Below are 23,734 nucleotides of genomic sequence, written 5' to 3' on the forward strand. Positions count from 1 at the left end.
TTTATGGTATATGTTTTGAGTAGTACTTCTAATAATATTTACATTTATTATCATGTTAATCTAAGGTCAAAAAATTATATAATTGAATTATATATTTTTCATAATAATTCTACTGTTAAAGAAAAAAAGATGAACATGTTTTTGTAGTTTACAATTTAACTACATCATTTTTAAAATTATATGATTGCTTGAAAGAGAAAATTGAAAATTGTCACTTTCTGGCCAGCGAGATTATATAATTTTAAAAAGTTATTATTTCTTTATTACATTTAAGGTTCTACATTTTGCAAAAATAATATAGAGGATTATATATAGTTTCCTTTATATACTAAAATATTTTGTTTGATTACAGTTTTCTGGAGAAGTGAATATGAGCTACTTTTATAAAACTTACTTTTTAAAAAATAATTTTCATAATATTGTACAATATAAGTTAATCATGTACAATATGGTTATTTTCATGTAGCTAAAGTTTTTATATAAAATTCAATTTCATCCACTGTATTTTTGAATGTTAAAAAAAAAAAAATCTAAATAGAAAAGAAAAAGTACTAACCATTAAAAACACATTATGAATTCATTTTAAGATATTTATATACAGAAGAGGTTCAGTTCCTTGCTTGTCACTCTAAATTATCCATAGAGAATTTAAAGGATTTGTCATCATAATCTATGGAGCATGGTTCAATTTTTTGTTTTATTCAACTTAAATTTACTTACATTATTCCAGGGTCTATTAGTTCATTTTGGTGTATCTTATTCCAAATTATTCAAAATATAGTTTAACAAAATTTATGGACTGTAATCATTTTTGATTTTTTTTACTTCTAGGGTTTTTAATATTGGGTTCTACAAAACCATAAATTAGTTATAATTATGTTATTTTTGTACTAAAATTCATATCCAATCTAAAACTGATCTTTTATTTTCTTTTTTAGGTCTCTCACTTGTACAAGAATACAAATCCATAAGAATTTCTTTATCTCCTTAGCCATCAATAACCTACTATGGTTGATTTGGTATGAGGCAGTACTAGACAACCATACAGTTATTTATGAAAATGGCGTATGTATTAAATATATGTTTATCAGCATTTATTCATTCAAGTCAAGCTCAAAATATGGAAAATGAATGTACATAAAGTGAGATTTCATTTAAAGAACAATAATGATACATTTGGTCATTCTGGTGAAACAGATAGTTTTCAAAAACATTCCTTCTTCCAAAATGTTTTAAATTGTCTCTTCATCACATTCAGTTTGTTTGTTATCTGCTTATTTCATAACTTAGAGTTTTGTGTACGTAAAATAATTTTATGCTAAATAGGGAATATTACTGAAGAACATTTTTTTCCCCAAGAAAACAAAAATGCTTACATTTTTTTAAGTATGGTACAGTTTCATAAAAGTGATTTTGGAAAATGATATGATTAGTATCCACACTGAGCTGTCAGGTTTTTTCTTCCAACCTATTTACTGATGTGCTGCTACCCATTTCATGGAAGCTGAATTTTCCTGAAGGTATTCTGTTCCTATTGTTAATTGATTGCTGATGTAACAAAATATACACTTTAAAAATATGCCCAGTTGTTAGTTTCTAAACCAGTGATTCCCAACTCATAGTAGTCTGCAGCCTGTTAAGCTAGAAATTGGACCATCTGTGGCCAACTAAGCCAGAATTTGAACCAATCGAAGCCCATCCAACTCAATACTAGGCAAAGGGGGACCCCCTAGAAATATCCGCTAGTTAGGTTGCTTAAAAGACCATTATGGGTCACTTTAATATTGCATCAAAAACCTTTCACCTAACAATAACTTACTAACTATAAGTCAAGGTAACAATAAAGCAGTTTTACTAATAATTATTACTCATAAAATATATGTTTCTGAGCCATTACTACGGCCAACGTCCAAGTTTCTCGTGGCCCACTTATGGTTTTTGGAACACCTGTTGGAAATTTCTTACCAAACATATTTTTTTAAGGCCAATTTTTAAGAATTATTCATGAACATTTTATACTTTCTTGGTACAACTATGCTGTATTTTAAATTGAGTTAAAATTTTTCAATTAATATAAATCATTTCCATATTTAATTAGATAAGTGGATATATTGATCATATTGATTCAATAGATATTTCATAATCATTAAACAATTATTATAATCATAATATACTAAATTTAATGAGTTAAAAATATCTACTACATTAAGATGTTTGCCTATGTCGAGGTGGATTTGTATAATTATTTTTAAGAGGCTTTAATGGAGTTTGGAAGTAATGGCTTTTGTCTCCACGGGAGTAGGCTTTTGTATTTGAGGAAAAAATTGTAGTGCAGTTAAGTTTTCAAAATTTTCAGTGGATCTGTGTTGAGTTTTGGCCTTGAGCTCGGCTTGATTGATGTTAACTATAAGCTGCTAGAATTATAGTTGTCTTAAGCTTTTAGATTTTAGGAAGATAGCTATTGTGGTGGTATCTCCTTAATATGACCTTGGGTATGGAATCCATGTCACAGATCCCTGTGGGAGTCTGAACTGCGATGGATTAGTCTGTGTTCTCTTATTTTGTGTCCTTCCAGTTTCTTTACATCTTGTCTCCTATTATTTTGTTCCATTACTCCTCTCATCTTGATTGATTGCTCTTTAGCACCTCAGCTGATATGAGATCTTGTTGGACTTGACTAGTTGTCAGAGTAATTATGTGATCAAGTCAGGCTTCATTATTACTACTTGGGATCAAGTTGGGCTTCATAACGATTGCTAGAGATCAAGTGAGGCTAAATTGCCACTGCTGTATATCACATCAGGGTGACCAATTGTCAAGGTGGATGTGTTTAATTATTTCTGACTCCAACTGAAGATATGAGGAACAGTAGAAGGCCTTGACAATGAGTGTTATAGATTTGGTAGTTGGCTAGGGAATGAATTGACAAGATAAATTTTAAAGGCACTCACCGTTAATCCTTGCAGGATGGAAACTCCCCTCCCTATATTATACATCCCTATATTATACTCCCTATATTATACATCCCCTCCCTATATAGAGTATAAGGTACTCACTTAAGGTTGTAATGAGGACGGAAGTCCTACAGGAACTCCCATATGGTCATGAAGGTATATGACAGTCTTACAAATGCTGGTTGTGTGTCCTGAAGAAAGGATAGATGGTATAGGAAGGAAAAGAGATCCAGAGAAGGCGAAAGGGAAATAAAAGTCCAATATATATCTCCAAAAATAGCCTTAGAATATGCTGATGTACTATGTAAATTATTACTCACTGCCTCCTAAGGAAGTGATTCCCTGGAGGGAATATTTATACTTTGATTTTCAATTTTGTTCTTCGTCAACTCTCTGGGCTATGTAATGCCATCGAGAGATGCTATGTGTAAGAAGTTAACTTTTAGTGGATCAGAAGATTCTGTTGTAGTATCATGTGTACAATTAAAATATTTACAAGAAATGATAAATATATTAGTACACAATATTTATTTGTGACAATGGTAGTGGTTCATAAGTCGATAGCTAGATCTTTCCAGGTGGCCCTAATGGTTCTATAGATAGCTAGAGCATTGTCCAGTAAGTAGTAGCGGGGTTGGTACATGTAGATTAAATGAACCCAAAATATTTAGCAATATTTCAAGAAAATGAAATGATAATTTTAAGCTTCTTTCTTAAGTTATCATATATATTATTCTGGAATTTTTCTGTAGGAGGCATATTATCTTTTTTCCAATATTCTTTCCTCCCATTTCAGAGGACTGATCAAATATCTGAGTATCTCTGAAGAAGTCTGATCCTCTAGAACATGTGAAGAAAATATAAAAAACATCCCATAGAAAAACACTAGAATAATAGAAAATGAGAAGACTTAGTTAATGATCTGAATTATGATTTTAAAGTGATTAATTATAATTAATTATGTGCAGGTCGGTTGTCAGATCCTTCATGTCATACTGCAGTACTTCCTGGTTACCACGTACTTTTGGGGATTCTGCGAAGGTCTTTACCTCTATACCCTGCTTGTAGTGACCTTCTTAACAGAGTCCAAAGTGATGGTGTGCCTCTACTTGATTGGTTGGGGTGTTCCTGCCCTTATAGTCTCTGCTTATGCTTCTCTTAGGATATCTACTAATAAGGACACTGACTAGTAAGTATTAAGCTCAGTCAACCTTCTTATTTCGGTCATTCAAATATTTTAAAACTGGAGCCATAAATAGTCTTTCATTCAAAAATACAGTTATACAAAAATATATTAAATTTTGAAATTAATATTAATTGAATATATTAATATTATCATCATATATTAAATGAATTTTGCCTGAATAAATTTTACTCACCCTCACAACAATCTATTCTTGCACCTACTGATATTATTCCTAAGTTGGTTTTCCCTACCTTGCTTCAAAGATATGTTTTTAATAATTTGGTTAAGTTGTATCAATAGTTGAAGTACAAATACATTGAAGGAGTTAATTAGCTATAGTGATTGTTTTTCAGGAATTTTAATAATGTGAGAAAAAACCAAAAACAATTCATTTAAAGCTTTAATAGTTAACATATTAAAAGTCCATTAAACAGTCAACTGTGCCATTTGTTTTTCAATAATATAATATTTTTATACAGTCATATATAAATAAAAATACATATATATTGTAATAATTTGAAAATATTAAAAAATAAAATAAAAAGAATCTTTGCTCGATTTATAACTTTTTTCAAATATAAAAAATAACTTGGGTTCTAATTTAAGAACTTTAATATCAAATAGTTAATATAATTTTATTATATAAAAAGACTCTTAATCTCAGGGCGTATTGTTGCTAGGCATCAGAATACTAACACTTTTACTATTAACTTAATTAAATTAATATCTATTTTACAATGTATTCAAATTTAGTTATAACAAAACTAACCAAGTTCACGATCTTCTTTCGTTGATTCCTTGGTGTCTTCTTTTTTCTTATTGTTCTGTCCTAGCGTCCAAAATGGCTTCCTTCTTGACAGAAATTGATCCCTCCAAAAACCAAAACCTGCCTTGAGATTACATGTAAACATCGATTGTCCCCCAACAGTTAGGGATTTTTCCAAATGATTTATTTTCTGAATATTATTCATTTGCACTATTCCTTGATTTCTATTTTTCCTTTAATTTACTGTATTTTCAATTATGATGGGAAGAGTTAAAATAGTTTTTTATGATATTTGAATCTGCTCAACATGGCCTTGATTCAACATACCGCCATCTTGGTTTTTTGTATCACGAAGTTATTATCAACAATGAACTTGGTTAGCTTGCTTTTTGTTTTAAAATAACAATTAACAATATTAAAATTATACATAAAATAAAACATATAAAAACCCTTTATACATCAAAATATATTATTTACTCATAAAGAGCATGTTACATAATTATACCATTGTATTATTAATAAAACTTTTAATTAATTCATCCTTTACTTTCCATTGAATTTACCTAATGCTACTAAAATTGAATCAAACTTTAGAACATTTTTTTTTTAAATATTTTAGTAATGTTTAACTTTCACACAATAACAAAAAATATGATTACGTATAAAATTGGCCATATTTGTCTCACTTTTTAAAATATATGGTCTATGTAAATTCTCTCAGCTAGAACAGGAATGGACCTTGGAGATTTCCCCCTTCTACAGCAACATGAAGTGCTGTAAATTTAAATTCTATTTAATTAAATTAATATTTTGCAAATTATTATTAACTCCATAATAGAAAACACTGTTCTGTATGTATCCTGACTGTGTGGAATTTCAGGACAAGATTCATGAAACTTTGGTTAGTTAGCAAAATTGTTACAGTGGTGGGACTCTAATAATTCTGCCAAATTCTGCAGGGCCACTGTTGTTTCAACTTTTATCCTCATAATAGAAATGAGTATAATTGTTCAAAGATTGAACCAGAGGATTAGATGCTTTAAATTCAGAATTGTTTCATTTATAAGTTGACTTTCTATTTTAAAATGATTTGTTTGTTACAAAATTTCAGTTGCTGGATCCAGGAATCCATTTACCGATGGACACTTATAATACCTGTTGGCTTGTCGATGATAGCCAATCTTATTTTCCTCATCACAATCGTTAGGGTTGTCTTAACCAAGTTGCATGCTGCTCAGAAAACAACTCCTAGCAATTCTTTTAAAGATAAGAATGCATCCATTAGATCTAAAAGGTAATATTTTTTTTCCCTGATAATATTATTATATTTATGTTGCTTATCTTATTTTATTATTCATTTTATCAAAAATTAATTCTTGGATTTAAATACTTTGGTAAGTAATTTACTATAATATACACAAATAATTAATTTATAAGAATATACCATAAGATGAAGTGAGATTTGTGGCAAAAATAGGACTGCACGGAATTCAGAAAATGAGAAATATCTGGTGACTTTTAATTAAAACTATTAGTTTTCCCATTTATCTTAGCTCAGTAGTTCTGATTCATCACTATTTTGCACTAAATTCTTCCGAATATGTTAATGAAAAAATAAATAGCTTAGAACGAACATCAAAAACTGGCACAGTGTCACCTCTTTTTACAATAATTAAAAATAAGTTAAAATATATATGCCTATTTATGAGCAGTATGTTACAATCTTGAAGTAAATATAGAATTGGGTTCAGCATTTTGTTCAGAAAGAGAATTTATAAACCATCCTTCTATTATTAAATTCATAAAAAATATTAAATTATCCATGTAAATGATTATTATTAAATCCATATACATTATTAAAAGTTTATAACTTTTAAGTTAAATTTTATTAATGCTATTGAACTAATTATTTATTAAAATCCGTACAGCTACAATCCATGATGGGTTAGGAGTGGGTATGGGTTATTATTATTCTCAGTTTCATTTATGGTGAAATCTTCCTTCATTTTTTATCGCATGTTATCAATCATTATTAGTTATTCAAATTTAAATGATTAAATTTTTTATTTATGAATACTATATATTGTTTTATACAAATCTAGAAAGTTTATAAGATATTTAAGTGATCTATATGTTTCACAATTGTTTCATTGATTGTCAATTCTTCTTTCTTTAATATATAGTTAAGTTGTCGATTATTTTATTTTTTTATTTATATTTTCTGAATATTCTGTAGGTAATTTTGTTATTCTTATTTTATTTTATTATTTTTAGTTTTTAGGCACAATTATAGCACATATATATTTACCATGTAGTGCACAATGCTTGAAATAATTAACTCTAGCACCAAATTTTAGTTGTTTTTTTTTGCACTTAACTTTTCCTTATCTTTTTTTGGCTTTAGAATACCCCCCCCCCTCCCTCTTTTTTTTATTGTTGCAACAAACATATATGAAAATATTTTTTTCATTTTTAATAAACTTACTGAATAATAAATATGATTTTCTTCTCAAGCTAGAGTGGGTTATTTCAAAATACAAATGACAAGAGCTTTAGTTGTTTATTTCTGTAAGGAGAAGTACAGTGCTGAGTGATACAGCATTCTCTGAACGAACGAAGAAAGCTGTGAGAGCAACACTTATTTTGATTCCTCTCATTGGCCTCCAGTATGTTGTTATGATTGTCAGACCAGAGCAGAAGACAACTTGGGAGTACACTTATGAATTAACTGAGGCCATCGTTGCAAGTTCGCAGGTATGTAAATTTAAAATATCAAAACATATATAATTTTTTTTTTCTTGTATGTTAAGCCTTTATTACTTTTCTTGCAAATTTCTTCTGTGATATCACTGTTTGTCTGTTGTTCAATTTTTGGTCTCATATTTGATCTCTTGCTAACTGTTACGTTGAATTATTTTGAATCTTAGTGATGATTTGTCTCGTGCTACGGTTTCTTATCTGTTCTAGTCCCATTGATTGGCATCAGGTATTGATACTAACGGTCCAGCTTACTTAAATAATTTCTCATTGTGATTAATTATTTCTTAGTTATAACCCATCTTAACCTCCTTGCCTTCAGGGGGTTAAAATTAATCTATATTATATGTATTACTATCAATAATATTTATTATTATTTTATTATAGAGACTTTTACAATTAGAATATAATACAGAACTTCTCAAACTCTGAAATTAGAGCATCAATTGAAGTAATTAAATTAAATCCCTCAATTTATGTAGCAGTATAACTGCTTCAATCAGCTCTAATGTAAGCTATAAACTCAGCATTAGCTCTAGCTGGATAGTTAATTAATATAACAATGGAATATGATTTAACTAATTATGTTTAAATATTCATAATTATTATATTTTTAGAATTTTTATAACTCACTATTATTGTAAAATTAAGAAAAACATAATGAGTTTCATTCTCAAATATAAAGTTTTAATTTTTGACTTAAATATTTAACAAAATTTCATGTGCACATGTTATAGCAAAAGACCATGGATTAATAGACTTACTTTCTTGTTTATTATAACTTCAAATAAAATTGATCATAACTTAAAATTATGATAGATTTATCATGAAAGAAAATAATTTAAAAGATATTAATAAATTTCATATTAGACCTAATCATTTTTATGCCAGAAGAAAATTTCAATAAATTACTTGTTCTCATTATAGTTTTTTGTACGCATTCTATAAGTTCTTATGTAGCTGCGAATAATCCAAATTTTTATTTTATAGGGCCTTTGTGTTGCACTGCTCTTCTGTTTTTGTAATGGCGAGGTAATGTTTAATTATATTTATATGTATTAAATTATATTTATAATTGTTAAACACTTCTATATTATGGACTATAAAATTCAAAAGCTGTAATTTGTAAATAAGAATTGCTTAAAATTTTGAGATAAAAGGTGAAAGCAATTATTATTGATAAAACACTTAATTATGTTATTAGGATTTATTTAACATAAGTAAATATACTGCATTATTTCAATGTCATTAAGCAGTTCTTGGATTAATAATAAGTATCAACAGGTCACTGCTGCGGTCCGAAAGAAATGGAGGCAATGCAGACTGAGCAAAAAAAGGCCATGGAATTCTTGTTCTGGAGTTACTTCAGTGTCGGTAGGTTTCTTGAGTCTTTATTTTAATAAGCTGTTTTTCAATGATTATGCTGATTTTTGTTGGTACAAAGATAAAAAAATTTAATTTCTCATAGTATTGAAAAAGTTATAACCTTTTATAAACACTAGGATAAAAAAATAAGTGAATGATAAATTATTTTTAAAAATGTCTTTTGATATAGTGCATGCCACCACAGGATGTAGTGGGGAAGATATATGGGTGTGGTTGCTTTAGGATTAATTGAGATAAATGAATTGGAAACTTTGGCCTAGAATATATTAAGTGAGTTATAACATTTTTTTCACAGAAATTAACAGAATAAAAATAAAAATCTTCATATTTTTATTTATAAAACTAACCCCTAGAGAGCAGAAATTTTTTTTTGACCTTTCTTTTAGTTCAGTAGATCATCCTTTGTACAAGAGATGGCTGGAGTTGTACCTCCTCCGCACATTGATGGCTTGGCTACTGGTAACTGTCAGCTTTAAATAACAGACTGCTTCACTAACACGCTCCTTAACTCATGGTGGAAGGTGTATTAATGGTACTGGGAATTTTCTTGTATATATTTTTGGAAATTGTTTCTAATCCTTGATCTCTTCTTGATTTTAATAATTTAACATGTTTGCAGATAAATGTAATGCAATGAGTGTATGTAATTACCTACACTTTGGTTAGAATCAGGGTAATCAATGTTTATATTAAATAGGTATCTTTAATATCAACTAAAAGCTCACATTCTACTTAATCTTTGTATACTAGTAAGTATTTTTATACTTTAATAAATGTTAACTCTGTAATCATGTTAATTTATATATAATACAATTATACTTAAAGATATTTATTCTTTGTAAGAAACTGCTTTCTACTGGTTAAATCATCAATCATTGGAGATTTATTTTATATATTAGAGTCAAATTAATTAAAGCTTTACCTAACAATAGCTTGATATAATAAATGCTTCCTATGCCTCTACCTGCCTACTACCATTGTTATGGTTCCAATATAATTATTCACAATTATCCTCACACTCAAAAAGTGGAATTGGTTCCTATTATTTTAACTATTGTATATCGGCAAATCAGATAATAATTAATTTTTTGGCACATTCATAGTATTGGCAGTGGACTAGTCTGACATGTTAATCTATTGGTCATTTTGCCTACAGAAATTTCATGATCAATGTTTATAAATAAAACGTACTATAAAATGTGTATTAATCAACCCACTTGGGGAAACCAAACCCAAACCATTATATGGACTGACATTCATGAATGAAGCGCCAAGTCCTTGTTTGTTGGATATGATGGTGTAGAGATGAGAAATACAAAAATTGAGATAAATTAAGTTATTTTCTATTAAACATAATATTTTTGGGTTTTTAAATGGCTTATTGATGCAGATTTTATTGAAGGTAAATGACTTTAATTATTGGAAAAGTAATATTTGTTATTAATGGTTTAGTAATTTATGCTGTTACAATACATTGTATTTTAGGCATTGAAATATTTTAAAATCGAGTACTTTAATTTTCTGGTTTAAATCATTGAGTGCGCTTGGTAGCTGTCAAATTTCTATGTGTGCATTATACCACGCATCCTGTGCTATATTGGACCAGTGTAGTATCAACTTTTAAGAAACAAGTAAACACTTATTCAGGGGGATAAAAAATGGTTGCTGTCATAGATTTGAGACAGCTTCTGGGTAAAACTTAGAAATTATTACTAAGGCGGAAGATGTAATAAAACTACCTGCTACAACAAGGTTTCTCTTTTTTTCTCATAAATTAATAAAATAATACCATAAATGAGGTCTCATTTTTACATAAATTATCTCAAAACAAATCTTGTTTTGTAATTTATCAATGCACCTGATTTATAACCATGCAGACAGTCTCAGTTATACCCATGCTTGTTTTCTTATTACACAAAAATAGGTTAAAAATGAGGAACAATACTTTTTTTTTAGAAAAATAATTTAATTTGTTGAAATTTTTTTTTTGCTACTAGTGTTTCTGAAAAAAAGATTACATCGGAAGGTTTTTTTTTCGTTGATAATAGCAATTATGATCTATAAAAATTAATTTATTAAAATTAATAAATTAAAGAAATATCTCATTTTTGTAGCACTTGACCCTATAAATCAAAGGATATTTATTATCTTGTAGGGGATTTATCGTCCTCTAGTATGTCCAAAGTCTTACTACCTAACTTCTCTGTTTGATCGAAGCCATTCTTCTTAAACCATACATACAAAATTTTTGTGGTATAGGAATACAAATATTTAATTATTTTCCCTTATAGTATAATGTATGTATATTTGTGTAATTATTATGATACCCAGGTTGTCACTCTAATGCTAATCTTTGCTCATCTAGTGGGCTGTTACTTTTTACATTTCTAAACTATATGTATAAAATTTCATAGGTGTCATTATACATTATTAATTATTTGACAATCAAAAACTTGTAATTTTTCAAAAATTTACTTTCTTACAAATGATTATAATTTTAAATAAAACATCCTTCAATTTTTCTTTGTTGCCAACTGTTATAAACTGTTTTTGAAATACTGATCTGCTATTAGATGTGAAATGCTGACAGAAACATACAATATGAAACAAAGCATTCTGTATCATTAAAAAACTGTTATAATCTGTTGTATTACACTTAAGGCTTTTCATTTCTTCTTAATACTTCTGAATGTCTTTTCACTGATACTCTCTCTGTATACAGAGAGAGGCAAGCAAGAAAAAATAAGAACAGTTCTTCCGACAACAATTTCAATATGATTGCTCTTACAGTGATTTTTGTTCAAAGTTACTACTCATACTTTTAAACCATAGTTCCTAATGTCATATACTGAAAGCTCTTACAAGTAATTACAATATTAGTTTTAGTTTCATTAGTGATAAAAAATACCTTATAATCAATGACACCTACAATTATAGAACTTTATTGTATTTGCCTGTCATTCAGGAATATTTTTGTGATTTAACCAGGAAAAGTAGGACCTTTGTTTTACTATTCCTATGATTAATTGTCTTCTATTCAATAAGTGATTATTACTAATCTGTATATTGTTGGTCAACATGTTTAGTATAACTAAAAAAAATATTTTTCTCCATGTTTTTTATGATATTGTAAATATGACTTTCATTATACTACTTAAGCAATTTGTTTTTACCTAATTGTGTTTTATACTATTGATTGAGCAGACATTTTAAGTATTGCAACAGTAGCAATGTTGTGTAACTTGATGATTCTGGAATTATATGAAAATATGAAATTCATTTAAAAAGATATATCAATAAATTTTTATTTATGCAGAATTATATCATTTTGAGTAGCTTTGGATTAACAACTAGTTAAATATTATTTGATAAATAGGTAAGTATTAGTTTAGTCTTTCGTTGTATTTTCTTTTTATAATTACTTTACTTAGAGTCTTAGTGCTATTTATTTCTGAGTGTTTGATTCATCGTGTAAAATCTTTTGAACTAGTAAGGAATCTCTTTTATGCTTGTGGTACCATTTCATTTTATTACTGAAAAAATATTTTTATAAAAACGTTTTGTCAGGTAATTACCTCGAAACAATTTTTTTTTCTTTTCTACTTGACTGCTTTAGACAGAAATTGGTAGAACAATAGTTTATAAAATAGTAACATTAGAATCATCTAAAATTTATATTGTAAGAATTGTTGGAAATGATATTTTTTCTTAATAACTTTTTCTAAAAAATTTACTGATATTTTTGAATATTTAAATTCAATGATAGATAAATGATATAAAATGGATACAAAAAAATTTAAAATTAATCATTCTGAGGAGTTGATAAATAATTGATGAATGGACCAATATTCTTCATTATTTTTATGGGAACTAGCCCATCTTCAAATATTATCTTTGATATTTTAATGTTTAAATATGTAATTCTTTTAAGATAATACTAATACTAATATCAACAATTAGTTTTTCTTGTTAATAACAGAAACATTACAAACAAGAATCTTAGTTCAATTTCTTTCTTATGACAATCTAACTTAGTTATGTTGCCAGAACTGAAATTAAACAATTCATTTCTATGTTTGTTGAAAATTTCATATTTTATTTTTCAAACAGCAAGTGCTTTGGTTCGTTTTAAGAGTAGATCCAAGTATTTGGAAAAACTGTTTCTTATCCCAAACAAGCATTAGATTTCTGATAACTTCTGCTCAACAATTACCTTTTCATAATACTTGAAATATTGTACATATCAAAAAATATATAAATAAATGAAAAAAAATTAGTAATATTTATGTTTTATGTAAAAAGTATAGAAGTAAAATTAATTGTTTAACTACTTAACCAGACTGTAATAGAAATATTTTACTGTTGTTCTCTTGTATGTTAGTTGTATGTTAGTGTTACTTATTACAATAAGTAATATATGTATATTTATTATAACAACAGTATTATAGCATAGATATTTATGTATTATTCATTAAACGTGTTAAGATTCTATGTGAATAAGTTATGTATTTACGGTTATTTATCTAAAGGTAATATAATAAGCATCTACCAAGAATTATTCCTAACTAATAAAAGCATAATTCTAAAAATCCTAAAACATTACATTGGTCTTGAATTTTCAGATTCAAGGTTCTCAATACCATAAATATGAATGTTTTGTAATATAAAGTGAAACCTTGTATGTACAATTTATGATTGTAACTGTTGTACAAATTTTATGTCCTCTTAATGTTAGTAAAAATACATGTTCCATTAACTGTGTCATTATTTCATGTCGTGAAAAAAAAAATTTAACTGTTATTAAATCCTTTTAAAATATAAAATTTAAAAAACAAAGAAGTGTATAAGAAAATTATAGGTATATAAAAAATATTTTTAATGGTTTAGTTGTTACCAGTTTAAAAGTTTTTTTTTAATTTAAAGGAATCCTTGAAAATGCTTTGTTATAAATATAGTAATATAAAATAAAAAAAATTATAAAGTTTGTATTTGTAAAAATATTCTTTGAATTAAATATTCTTCAAATTTATTTAATATCCATAAGGAGGGAGGATCATTGATTAATAATCAAAAACATTATCTTGAACATAATATTCATCAATATTGAAGAAATTAATTTCATTACTTTGTTAAAAAGAGATAAATAAAAGAAATATGAAATTTTGCAGTAATTTAAAACTAAAAATTATTAATTTCGGACTGAATTTTGCTAAGTACGAATCATAATACTTGTTTATATCATTGATTGCTAGAAAAACTATTGTAGTAATATTGCTGTTTGAGTTTGTGATTTGTTTGGTTTTAAAGGATGTTGCGTATTCCAACTTGGAGAGAAAGGTTATACTTTAACTTATCTAACTACTTTATGTATAGTGATGAAGTCGAGATTCATTCTGTGGACCATCATATAGAAGTCAACAATCTCAAGATGTATTTATATACAAGCATTGTCATAAACGAAAAACTGCAAAATAAATATATAATGCAAACTTTTTTTTAATAACTTATAAATAAATATTTTGTGGGTAGGTGAGGTATTTCAAAGGTTTTTTGGGAGTTGATAATTAGCGAAATATTGTTCATCTCAGATGTGGTTTTGTATGATGTATTTTGAAGAGGATATCATAATTAAAATATATGTATATGTCTAAACATGAAAATGTTTAACTTTCAAAAACAAGCTTTCATATTTTTTGGAATAGGTAAGTGTAATCCTTATTTGGTTGCATGTTTATAACGATTAACTTAGTAACTTTTGCATGAATTAGATTCACTAATGGCGATATCAGCAGGATGTTTGATCATTCTGAAGTAAAAATGTGTACGAGACAATTTTAAAATCTACAAGCTCAATATATATTACAAAAAAATTTTTTATTACCTTTGATGAAATAATCTATATAATTTTAATTTTCTAACGTCATCTTTCATAATATTATTTTTCAAGCACAGTAACATTGTAATAATTTTTTTCTTATAATTATTTTACAATTATTCTTCTATTATAATACAAAATATACTCTAATTGGAAATTATAATCTTGGACGATAGGAAAATGGATTCTGTGAAAAAAGGTATCAGGTTCCCTTCAAGTAATACATTGTTAAGCTCTCTAAAAAGATGAAATAAAATCAGCTGATGAAGAAGCTGAAGACAGTGTTGAGGAGAATCTTGATGACTTCTCAGATATAGATGACACTGACCAGAATCCATCCTGAAGTAATAAACACAGTCATGATCAAACAGGTCAAAAATTATTAGCAAACTTAAAAAAAAAATTAAAAAGAAAATATGACTGATGAAAATAATCCAGAAAGTTTCACAGACAATAGTTTAAAACAGGATGGCAACAATCACAAATGAGCATTTATGTACCACACAAATGTATCACACATTCAGTTCTATACCTGTCTACTTAAAATCCTAAATTTAAAGATTAAAGTCATTTATCTAGACTTAGTTGAAGATAATGTTGGCCATGAGAAAGAAAAAATATTTAAGGAGTAAAATATACTCAAAGTTACCTTTAATGTTTAGTCAATTAACATGATCCTTCTACTAGGGTTAAAAATAACATTAAAATTTATATATTTATTCATTATTTATTTTTTTAATGTTTTAGAGGCACAGAAGAAATTTATTAGATTCTGACCTATTAAATCAGAAGTAGATGCGTTTAAATAATTGTCTGCCACATATCAAAGACTTAATCCTACTGCTCCTATGAGGTAGCAGGCTGGGAGGTGTAAATAGCGAAAATAGTAAGTATAAAAATTATTTAAATTAGCATAAAACGAGGTAATATTTTTCATTAACATAGCACATCATAGTTGGAAGGTTTTAGTTAAGTATAGGCTAGATATAAGTATAGTTAAGTATAGGCTAGATAAGTATTTTAATAAACAGAAATAATTGTGTGATGAACAGACAAAAGACTTGGAAATTTTCTGGCTGTTAAAAATATTTTTTAGCACAACAATTAATAATTATTCAGTATTGACTATGTTACAAATTTGTAATGGGTTACCTATGATTTAGATGAGGATGTAAAATAGTTTTCTATATTATTCGTGAGAATGGGATATCCCTTAAGTGTTTTCTGCATCATACTGTATATGACCCAAGGTGGCTATGTTTATAAACATGTAGGCTTATCTATTATCCATTTGTGGCATTGATTTCAGTCATCTTACAAGTCTTTCAAAGTATGTTTCATTGGTGACAAAGCCTCCTTTAAACTGACGTTCTATATGGATAGCAAAAAGAAGCATTTGTAGCATGTCATGCTTCATTTCTTTGATAAAGGTAGTAGTGTAAATGAAATTTGCATCATGTAGGAGTGGTACTATGAATATTAGAACCGTCCGCAATTGGTTTAAGAAATTTAGAGCTGGTAGTTTTGATTTCAAATATGAAGACTGCAGCGGCTGCCAAGTTATGATGGAAACGGACCTTATTAAGAGTATGATAGCTGAAAAACTCTGATATAGTGTGCACAAGATAGTGGATGCCACTAACATTCTCAGGACAATGGTAAATAATTATTTAATCAATGGGATGTGTGAATTGGTTTGAAGTTTGGGTTCCATTAAATTAAACAGAGGTCGACTTTATGAACTGCCTCTCTACTTATGATTGGCTTCTCCAGCGACTTGAGGCTTCCTGAGATGTGGATGAAGGTAACAGAGCAGATTGGTTCATATATAACACAGTAAATCAACCTTAAACAGCAAATATCGTTTATTGATTTTGCAAAAAAAAAAAAAAAAGGAAGAAATTTATGGAACACTAATAAATATCTCATTGCAAAACACAGCTATCAAGAACCAATATATTTATCTACTTCATAGAAAAACTTATTCTACTGCATTATAAAGATTAAATACATACAATTTTGTCTAAAATTTATTCATTATTAAATTCTTTCTGCAGGTTTTCCTCCTATGCTCTTTTGATATTAGTTGATTTTCTAAAATATTTGTACATGTATTTTTTTTTTTTTTTACATATATTTTTAAATTATTACGATTTCTTCAAATATCTATTTTTTTTTTTGTAACATTATTAAATTCATTTGTCAGCTATCCTAATGAAATTGTTCTTTTTCTTTTATAGCTTAAAGGACTCAAATTCTTTAAATGGAGAGAAGAGAATTGTATTAAAAGTTCAAGAATAGTTGAAGAAAAACTGTAAAATAATTTTTGTATCTATAAAGTTATGATTGTTTTATAAATTATACCATTTATAGCTGGTTACATGCTTTTTTATAGTGAATCTAGAATACATGCCACGATATATTTTTATAAACATTTGTAATTTTTCTTTCTATTACCTTTAATTTATTTCCTTCCATATTTAAAAAAAAAAATTCAAAGGCTACAAGCTATATGGTGTCATTTAAATTAAACACAAAAACTCATAAATATCAAAAATACTCTAAATAAATAAAAATAGAAAACTTATATGATTAAAATTGATTAGTTTAGTAGCACTTCAGTTTTACTTCAAAAAGAAATAAAGTAATGGATGGTATATTACTGGAACCATTAATATAAAGTTTCATCTCCTCAAATAAATATATATTCTTTATTTTTGGGAAAAAATAATGAAAACTCAATTAATTTTTTTAATTATAAATAAATATAACTCCAAAGTATTATTATATTGGACAATCTTGACTGTCTGACATTTGTTAATTTAACTTATAAGCTCATGGCGTCTAAGGAAATGGATATTCAACAATTCATAGTGAGCGAAGAAAGAAAGTGAAAGAGATTGCTTACCTGTCACAATACGTTCATCAATTACCTTTAAACAACCTCTATTGTGCTTATAAAAATAAAAATATATTAATTTAACACATTTAGCTTTGCATTATTTCAACTATGAAAGTTTATTACGTAATGTCATAATTTGAAGGGTATTAGTCTGAAATATTTGATAATTTGAAAACTTACTGGTCCTATATTTATTGAATTATAAATATTGGAATGTATTAATCCTAGAATGCTAATGTGAGTAAATTTTGCTCTCATCATTTTTGTATCTTCTGTGAAAGGATTATTTTTAAACTGCTTATGAATTTTGAATTATATATATATATATATGTGTGTGTATAAAATAAGAAATAAAATTAGCACAATTATGAATGAAAATTCTTATTATAAATTTATAGAGTCAACTAAAAATCTTCTCCTAAAGGAAAAATAATTAATATATATTAATTATTTTTCCTTTAGGAGAAGATTTTTAGTTGACTCTATAAATTTATAATAAGAATTTTCATTCATAATTGTTCTAATTTTATTTGTAATTTATACAATTAATATAAGTGTGATTACAGTTCTTAAAATCTGTTGTTTTTTTTTTTATTTCCACTGTGAGAAAAATTTAATCATGTTCAGTGTTAACATTTCTACAAAAAGTTAGTATTCTTGGTAGTAGTAAATATTCTAACTAAGATGAAACAAAATTAGTCTAGAATAGTCATGATTTGTGGTGAAAATTATCTGTTATTTTTAATTAAATTTTGTAATTTTAATGATTTGTTAATCAGAGCTTTTATTGAGGAATATAAAAAATAAATACAACATATAAATTAGAAAATAATTTATATATATATATATATATACCCAATCAACTAAATAATGATCTCATTTAGTTGATAGGGTATAATATTCCTATTGGACAAATTACTTGATGCAAATCCACAGTTAATTTTATTATTCATTCCATTTATGAACATATTTCTTTCTGATTAAATAAATAAATAAAATAATGACTAGCCACTTCTTGGAAAGGATGAGTATAAATGATTTTTGAAAATTAAGTTAAAAGAAGAAAAAAAATGTAAAACATCAAGTCAAACTTCTTCCTTAAAAACCTGGTATAAAAAGAGAAAACTTTGACAAGTTAAGTCGTGTCATGGTCACAGGTAGTGGACAGGTGTAGAAGAAGTTTTAGGGAAACATACACAGATTGCCTTTATTATTTCAATGTTTTACAGACACAATTTTTGTTAAATGTAAAGAATACTTTTGACATCAATTGGTGAAAATATTCTTAATTACTGGATACACATTTATTTTACAATTATACTGTATTTGATAAATTTTTATGCATATCAAATGTACAGATTATTTTGAATGGAACTTAAAAAGTCCATTCATAAAAAATAATAAAAGTTCTAAATGTTAATATTTAATATTATCTGTTAATATACATACAAGTTGTTTAATACAATTTTTAATATAATTTAATTTCAACATGTTAGAATTTTTATTTATTGGAGTTCTTTAATGGTTTATACATAAATTTTTTATTAATTTAACACTATAAGTGATTGATTGATTTATTTTTTAAATTATGTTGAAAGAATAAATGGTCAATCATAAAAGATAAATGATTTTTCAAAGACGAGAGCAGATCCAGAAAAGATATACTTGGATTGCACTCAACAATGCAGTAGGAAGGGAGATTTAACGAGAACATTAGTTGTTTTTGATTAATTCTCAAAACAAGAATGATAGAAAATGTGTTTTGTTTTAAGATTTTTTTTTTTTTTTTTAGTTCTTTACTGATGCATTTTCTTTTTATTCAAAGTCAAATTTTCTATAATTTAGTAAAGTTTATTCAATTGCTTTAGTGCCACCACATAGACATACTTGATTAATATAATGTTAATTAAACATTTAGTGTGGATAGAAAATTCCATACTTATCAATAAGTGTGACATAGCTCAATTAACCCCATGCAGTAACTATTTAAAAGTGTGATACGGACCAATTAACCCCATGCAGTAACTATCTACAAGTGGTACACGGATTAATTAAACCGATGCAGGGACTATCAATATGTGTTGACACAGGTCAATTAACCCCATACAAGAACTATCCATAAGTGTGACACAAACATGGTGTTTCATGGGGCTGATTGACTTTTTTTTAGTTGCAATGTATTAATCGATTAATTTATAGTCATGACCTTAACATAGGTTTAAACAAGTACATCACAGCAGCTGGGCATTTATTAGTTTATTAAACTCATGTAAATTGTACTTTTAAATTTTTTTTTTAAAAATAAGTATGTACATCTCATTCCTTGTTTTAATGTGATAACATAATTTTTTTTTTCATTGTTTTTTTGAGAATTTTAGAGATCAAGGAATGGTTATAACCTTCATGTCGTTTTTCAATTTCAGGCACTTTTTAAATATTGCTCGATTAAACTATCTTAAATTCTCTCCTTCCCGTTTTAAGCTAATATTTCAAAAGTGATATAGGACCGTCGCTTTCCGGGGGTTTAGCAGGGCGGGTCCGGTGGGGAAGGATTGCCTTTTTTTGTGTTATGATATTTTCTTGTGAGATAGTGACATGTCGTACATCGACCAACCTACTTGCTATACTTGTCTGTTTGATAAGTCAGATAAGTAAGGCTACCATGGAGGGCGGTAGTGGAAGGTTTCATGCCGTTTTTCAATTTCAAGTGCTTTTTCAATATTTTTTTGTTGGTTTACAAATTTTTTATTCATCTTCTTTCGAGGACATTGTTTTTCTAAGCTTTACATAGAACTCTGAACATTTGTTTACCTTCTTCTCAATATTGCGAGCATGTGACAAAAGACGCCTTGTCCCACTGGAGTTCAAATTTTTAACCTCAGTGTGCCCCACAATGATTTGACAGATTATTGAATTTCGTAACAAATAGCCATACTGCTTACAACCTTTTAAAAAGGTCCAAAGCTAAAACAAATCAGAAATTTTTAAAAGTTTGTCTCTCACATGTTGAGCACTAGTGATAAGTCATATGAGGGGTCTGTTGACTCAGTAAGTTACTGAATGTATTTACAATTACTATCTTAAATCACAAGAAAACTTGGTCATCGCAACCATGACAAAGTATTTGATTGTGACGGGTTAATTTTTTCTGTGAATAATTTTTAATTGAATAATGGGCTAGAATAACATTGTAAGTCACAATTTTTATTTCACTTTTTTTTTTTTAATTTCATTATATACCTTCATCTATCACTAAAACAATAGTTTATCATTCAATGATAATATTGCTGAATTTACTGAGATTATGTTGAAAATGAAATGAGTGTTAGGGATTATTTGGCTTGCCCTGCGAAATCTAAAAATTGTAGTATACAATATGATTCCAGCCCATGATTCAATTGTTTGAATTCTTTATAAGACAAAAGAAGAAGATGTCTAGTGATATAAACCTGAAATAATCTACTTCTACAGTATTCTTCATTATTAAGAAGTAGATGGTCTAGGTTGCGGTATAGTAAAACAACAATTAAAAAATAGTTTCATCTTTTTATTAGGAGCGTTTCAACCCAAACTGGCTGCAATGGATGGCTTTAGAATGTAAAGATTGAATAGAACATAGGAAATAGTTTTTAAGACTATTTTTTAATTTTTATTTTCCTTTATTGGAACCCGGACCATTTCCTTAATTCATATCATTATTTTTTATTTATTAATCTCCTGATGTATTATATTTAATAAACGGAGTTCTGGAAGAAAATATTTTCCTGAATGAAAGATATTAAAAGAGAACTGAACAAGCTACTGATTCTAGATTTGAACCCAAAAGAGAATGACAACGCTTGGGTTTGATGAGTATAGGAGATGAATCTTCACTTAGAATATATCATTATGGAATATTGAAACAGAGAGACTTACTTTGACTGAATAGGAAATTTATTAATTAAAATATCTTCATAGTTCATAGTAACACATCCATCAAGGGCCTGTAACATGTAATTATTTTTTTAATATCTCTCCTTTTATACAATGCTGATTAATTACAACTATTAAAACACTACAAAGGGAACAATACTTTTTAACATTTTAATTTCTGCTATTTACATGATCTATCCTAAAAATGACACAAAAATGTTTTTTTATTAATTTTCCAAATAGAGTGAAACCACTTTGCTGCCACCAACAATAAAATTTAAAGAAATTTATTGTTTATTTGATTATTACACTCATAAATGATATCTTTACAATAAATGGTCCTTTTATACATAGAGAATATGATAATGTGAAATACCTTTTGTGCATTCCTAATCTAAAGACGAATGATGAACCTTGCTGAATCATTTTTACAAAAACATCTATTTTAAAAATTTGGCACAGCTTTTTGTACAGAATTTCAATGAAGATTAAAAATGAACTAATGACATTTGAAGCGTCCTTAAGTTCCCCTACTCTTATCTGTTTATTTACAAATTTGAATATACATGTCATTAAGAAAATAGGTACAATTTTACATATTTATAAATTTTATATTTTGATTAAACAATTTACAACTCATCAGTTGAAAATAGTTCTGTTTTTTCCATATGGACTTATCATATATAAGTAACTTAAACAGCTTAAAGTAAAGATAAAATATTTTTTAATTCACTTATTACTTTCAATAATAAGCACATATTATATAATTACAAGAGTAATTGATAATCATAATAAATATTATCACCCTGATAATAATAATGACTAGTAATAATAATTACACCAAATTATTCTCAGAAATGCTTTTAAAAATCAATATCGTTACAATAAATATAAATTTTCAAGATATGGTAATATTACTATCATTTTAAAATAAAATTTATTTTTGTAATAAGATATGTCTCACCAATGTGAAAAAAGTTGGAATTTAAAAAATAATTTTATATTTTTTATAAAAATCAATATCAATTAAAAATAATAACTTTGACCGCCTGAGTTATGATTACTATAGTTGCACACTATTGAAATAAATCTTTATTAAATAATTGAAATGTTCAATTAAAAATATTTTTGATAAATTTCTCCATTTTATTCATGGGAGGAATAAATTATTTATATTTGCAGAACCTTCTTTGTACCCTGATGGTGAATTATTTTTCTTATCTCATTTAACTTTTTTTTTGTATCGTTAATTTTTTTGATTTTATTAAAGTAATTAAACTAATATTTAAGATCAGCTGAGAAACATTTCTTAATTTATTTTATTTCTTTTCTCTCTCTACTTTAAATAGGTAAATAATGGACAAATATCCATCAATTAAATATTAAAGAGGTCAGTATTTATAAACTTTGATTTGACTAACATGATAATTTATTAGCAATAACATTTCTAATCTTAAAAAAAAAATAAGATTTTAAATGAAATATTAAATCATTGTTATTTATTTTTATTTTTATAAATCCTGCCCTACACTGAAGCTTACTGATTAATAAATGTTTATAAACCAAATTTAATTTCTCACATTCAGTTATAGATTTAGTTTTAAAAGGTGATATGCCATTCAAAGCACAAAGAATAAAATGTTAAAAATATTCCTAGTAATATTGACACCCAACAGTGTATGTTTTTTTTCTTTGTATGTATAATTGTAATAAAAAATAATGTTTGTCATGTTCTATTATCAAATTTAATTCATATATAATTCCCATTAGGGCTGATATCTCTAATTAATTGGATGTTCATAAGTCTACTTTAGCAGGCCAAGTAACTCTGTTTCTGGTATATACATCTTAATTATATATGGTATATTTCAAAATCAAATTTATTTTTATTCATTTTGTTAAATTGCATTATTATTTACCATTTCAGGTCTCTTTGTATTTTTGGTTCTCTGATAATAAAATGTGAATCTCACTCTATAAATACACAATCTATAGT

General features: G+C 26.9%; 1 protein-coding gene across 3 annotated transcripts in view; it reads left to right on the top strand.

Moving 5' to 3' along the window:
- LOC106687673 (calcitonin gene-related peptide type 1 receptor) overlaps positions 1–13,802 on the top strand; it is a 31,898-nt gene extending 18,096 nt beyond the window's left edge. For 2 of the 3 annotated variants that reach the window (XM_014431685.3, XM_067048129.1), the window contains 7 exons: positions 939–1,065; positions 3,923–4,143; positions 6,018–6,200; positions 7,480–7,660; positions 8,654–8,695; positions 8,948–9,037; positions 9,436–13,802. In XM_014431685.3, the coding sequence (XP_014287171.3) occupies positions 939–1,065; positions 3,923–4,143; positions 6,018–6,200; positions 7,480–7,660; positions 8,654–8,695; positions 8,948–9,037; positions 9,436–9,525 (934 nt within the window). In that variant the 3' untranslated portion in view covers positions 9,526–13,802. The remainder of the gene's footprint in view (positions 1–938; positions 1,066–3,922; positions 4,144–6,017; positions 6,201–7,479; positions 7,661–8,653; positions 8,696–8,947; positions 9,038–9,435) is intronic. The other variant, XR_010843643.1, reaches the window with a different exon arrangement.
- The last annotated feature ends 9,932 nt before the right edge of the window (positions 13,803–23,734 follow it).

The sequence above is a fragment of the Halyomorpha halys genome, unplaced genomic scaffold (assembly GCF_000696795.3).
Source record: "Halyomorpha halys isolate HHAL.00 unplaced genomic scaffold, Hhal_1.1 Scaffold996.1, whole genome shotgun sequence".
Lineage (NCBI taxonomy): Eukaryota > Metazoa > Arthropoda > Insecta > Hemiptera > Pentatomidae > Halyomorpha > Halyomorpha halys.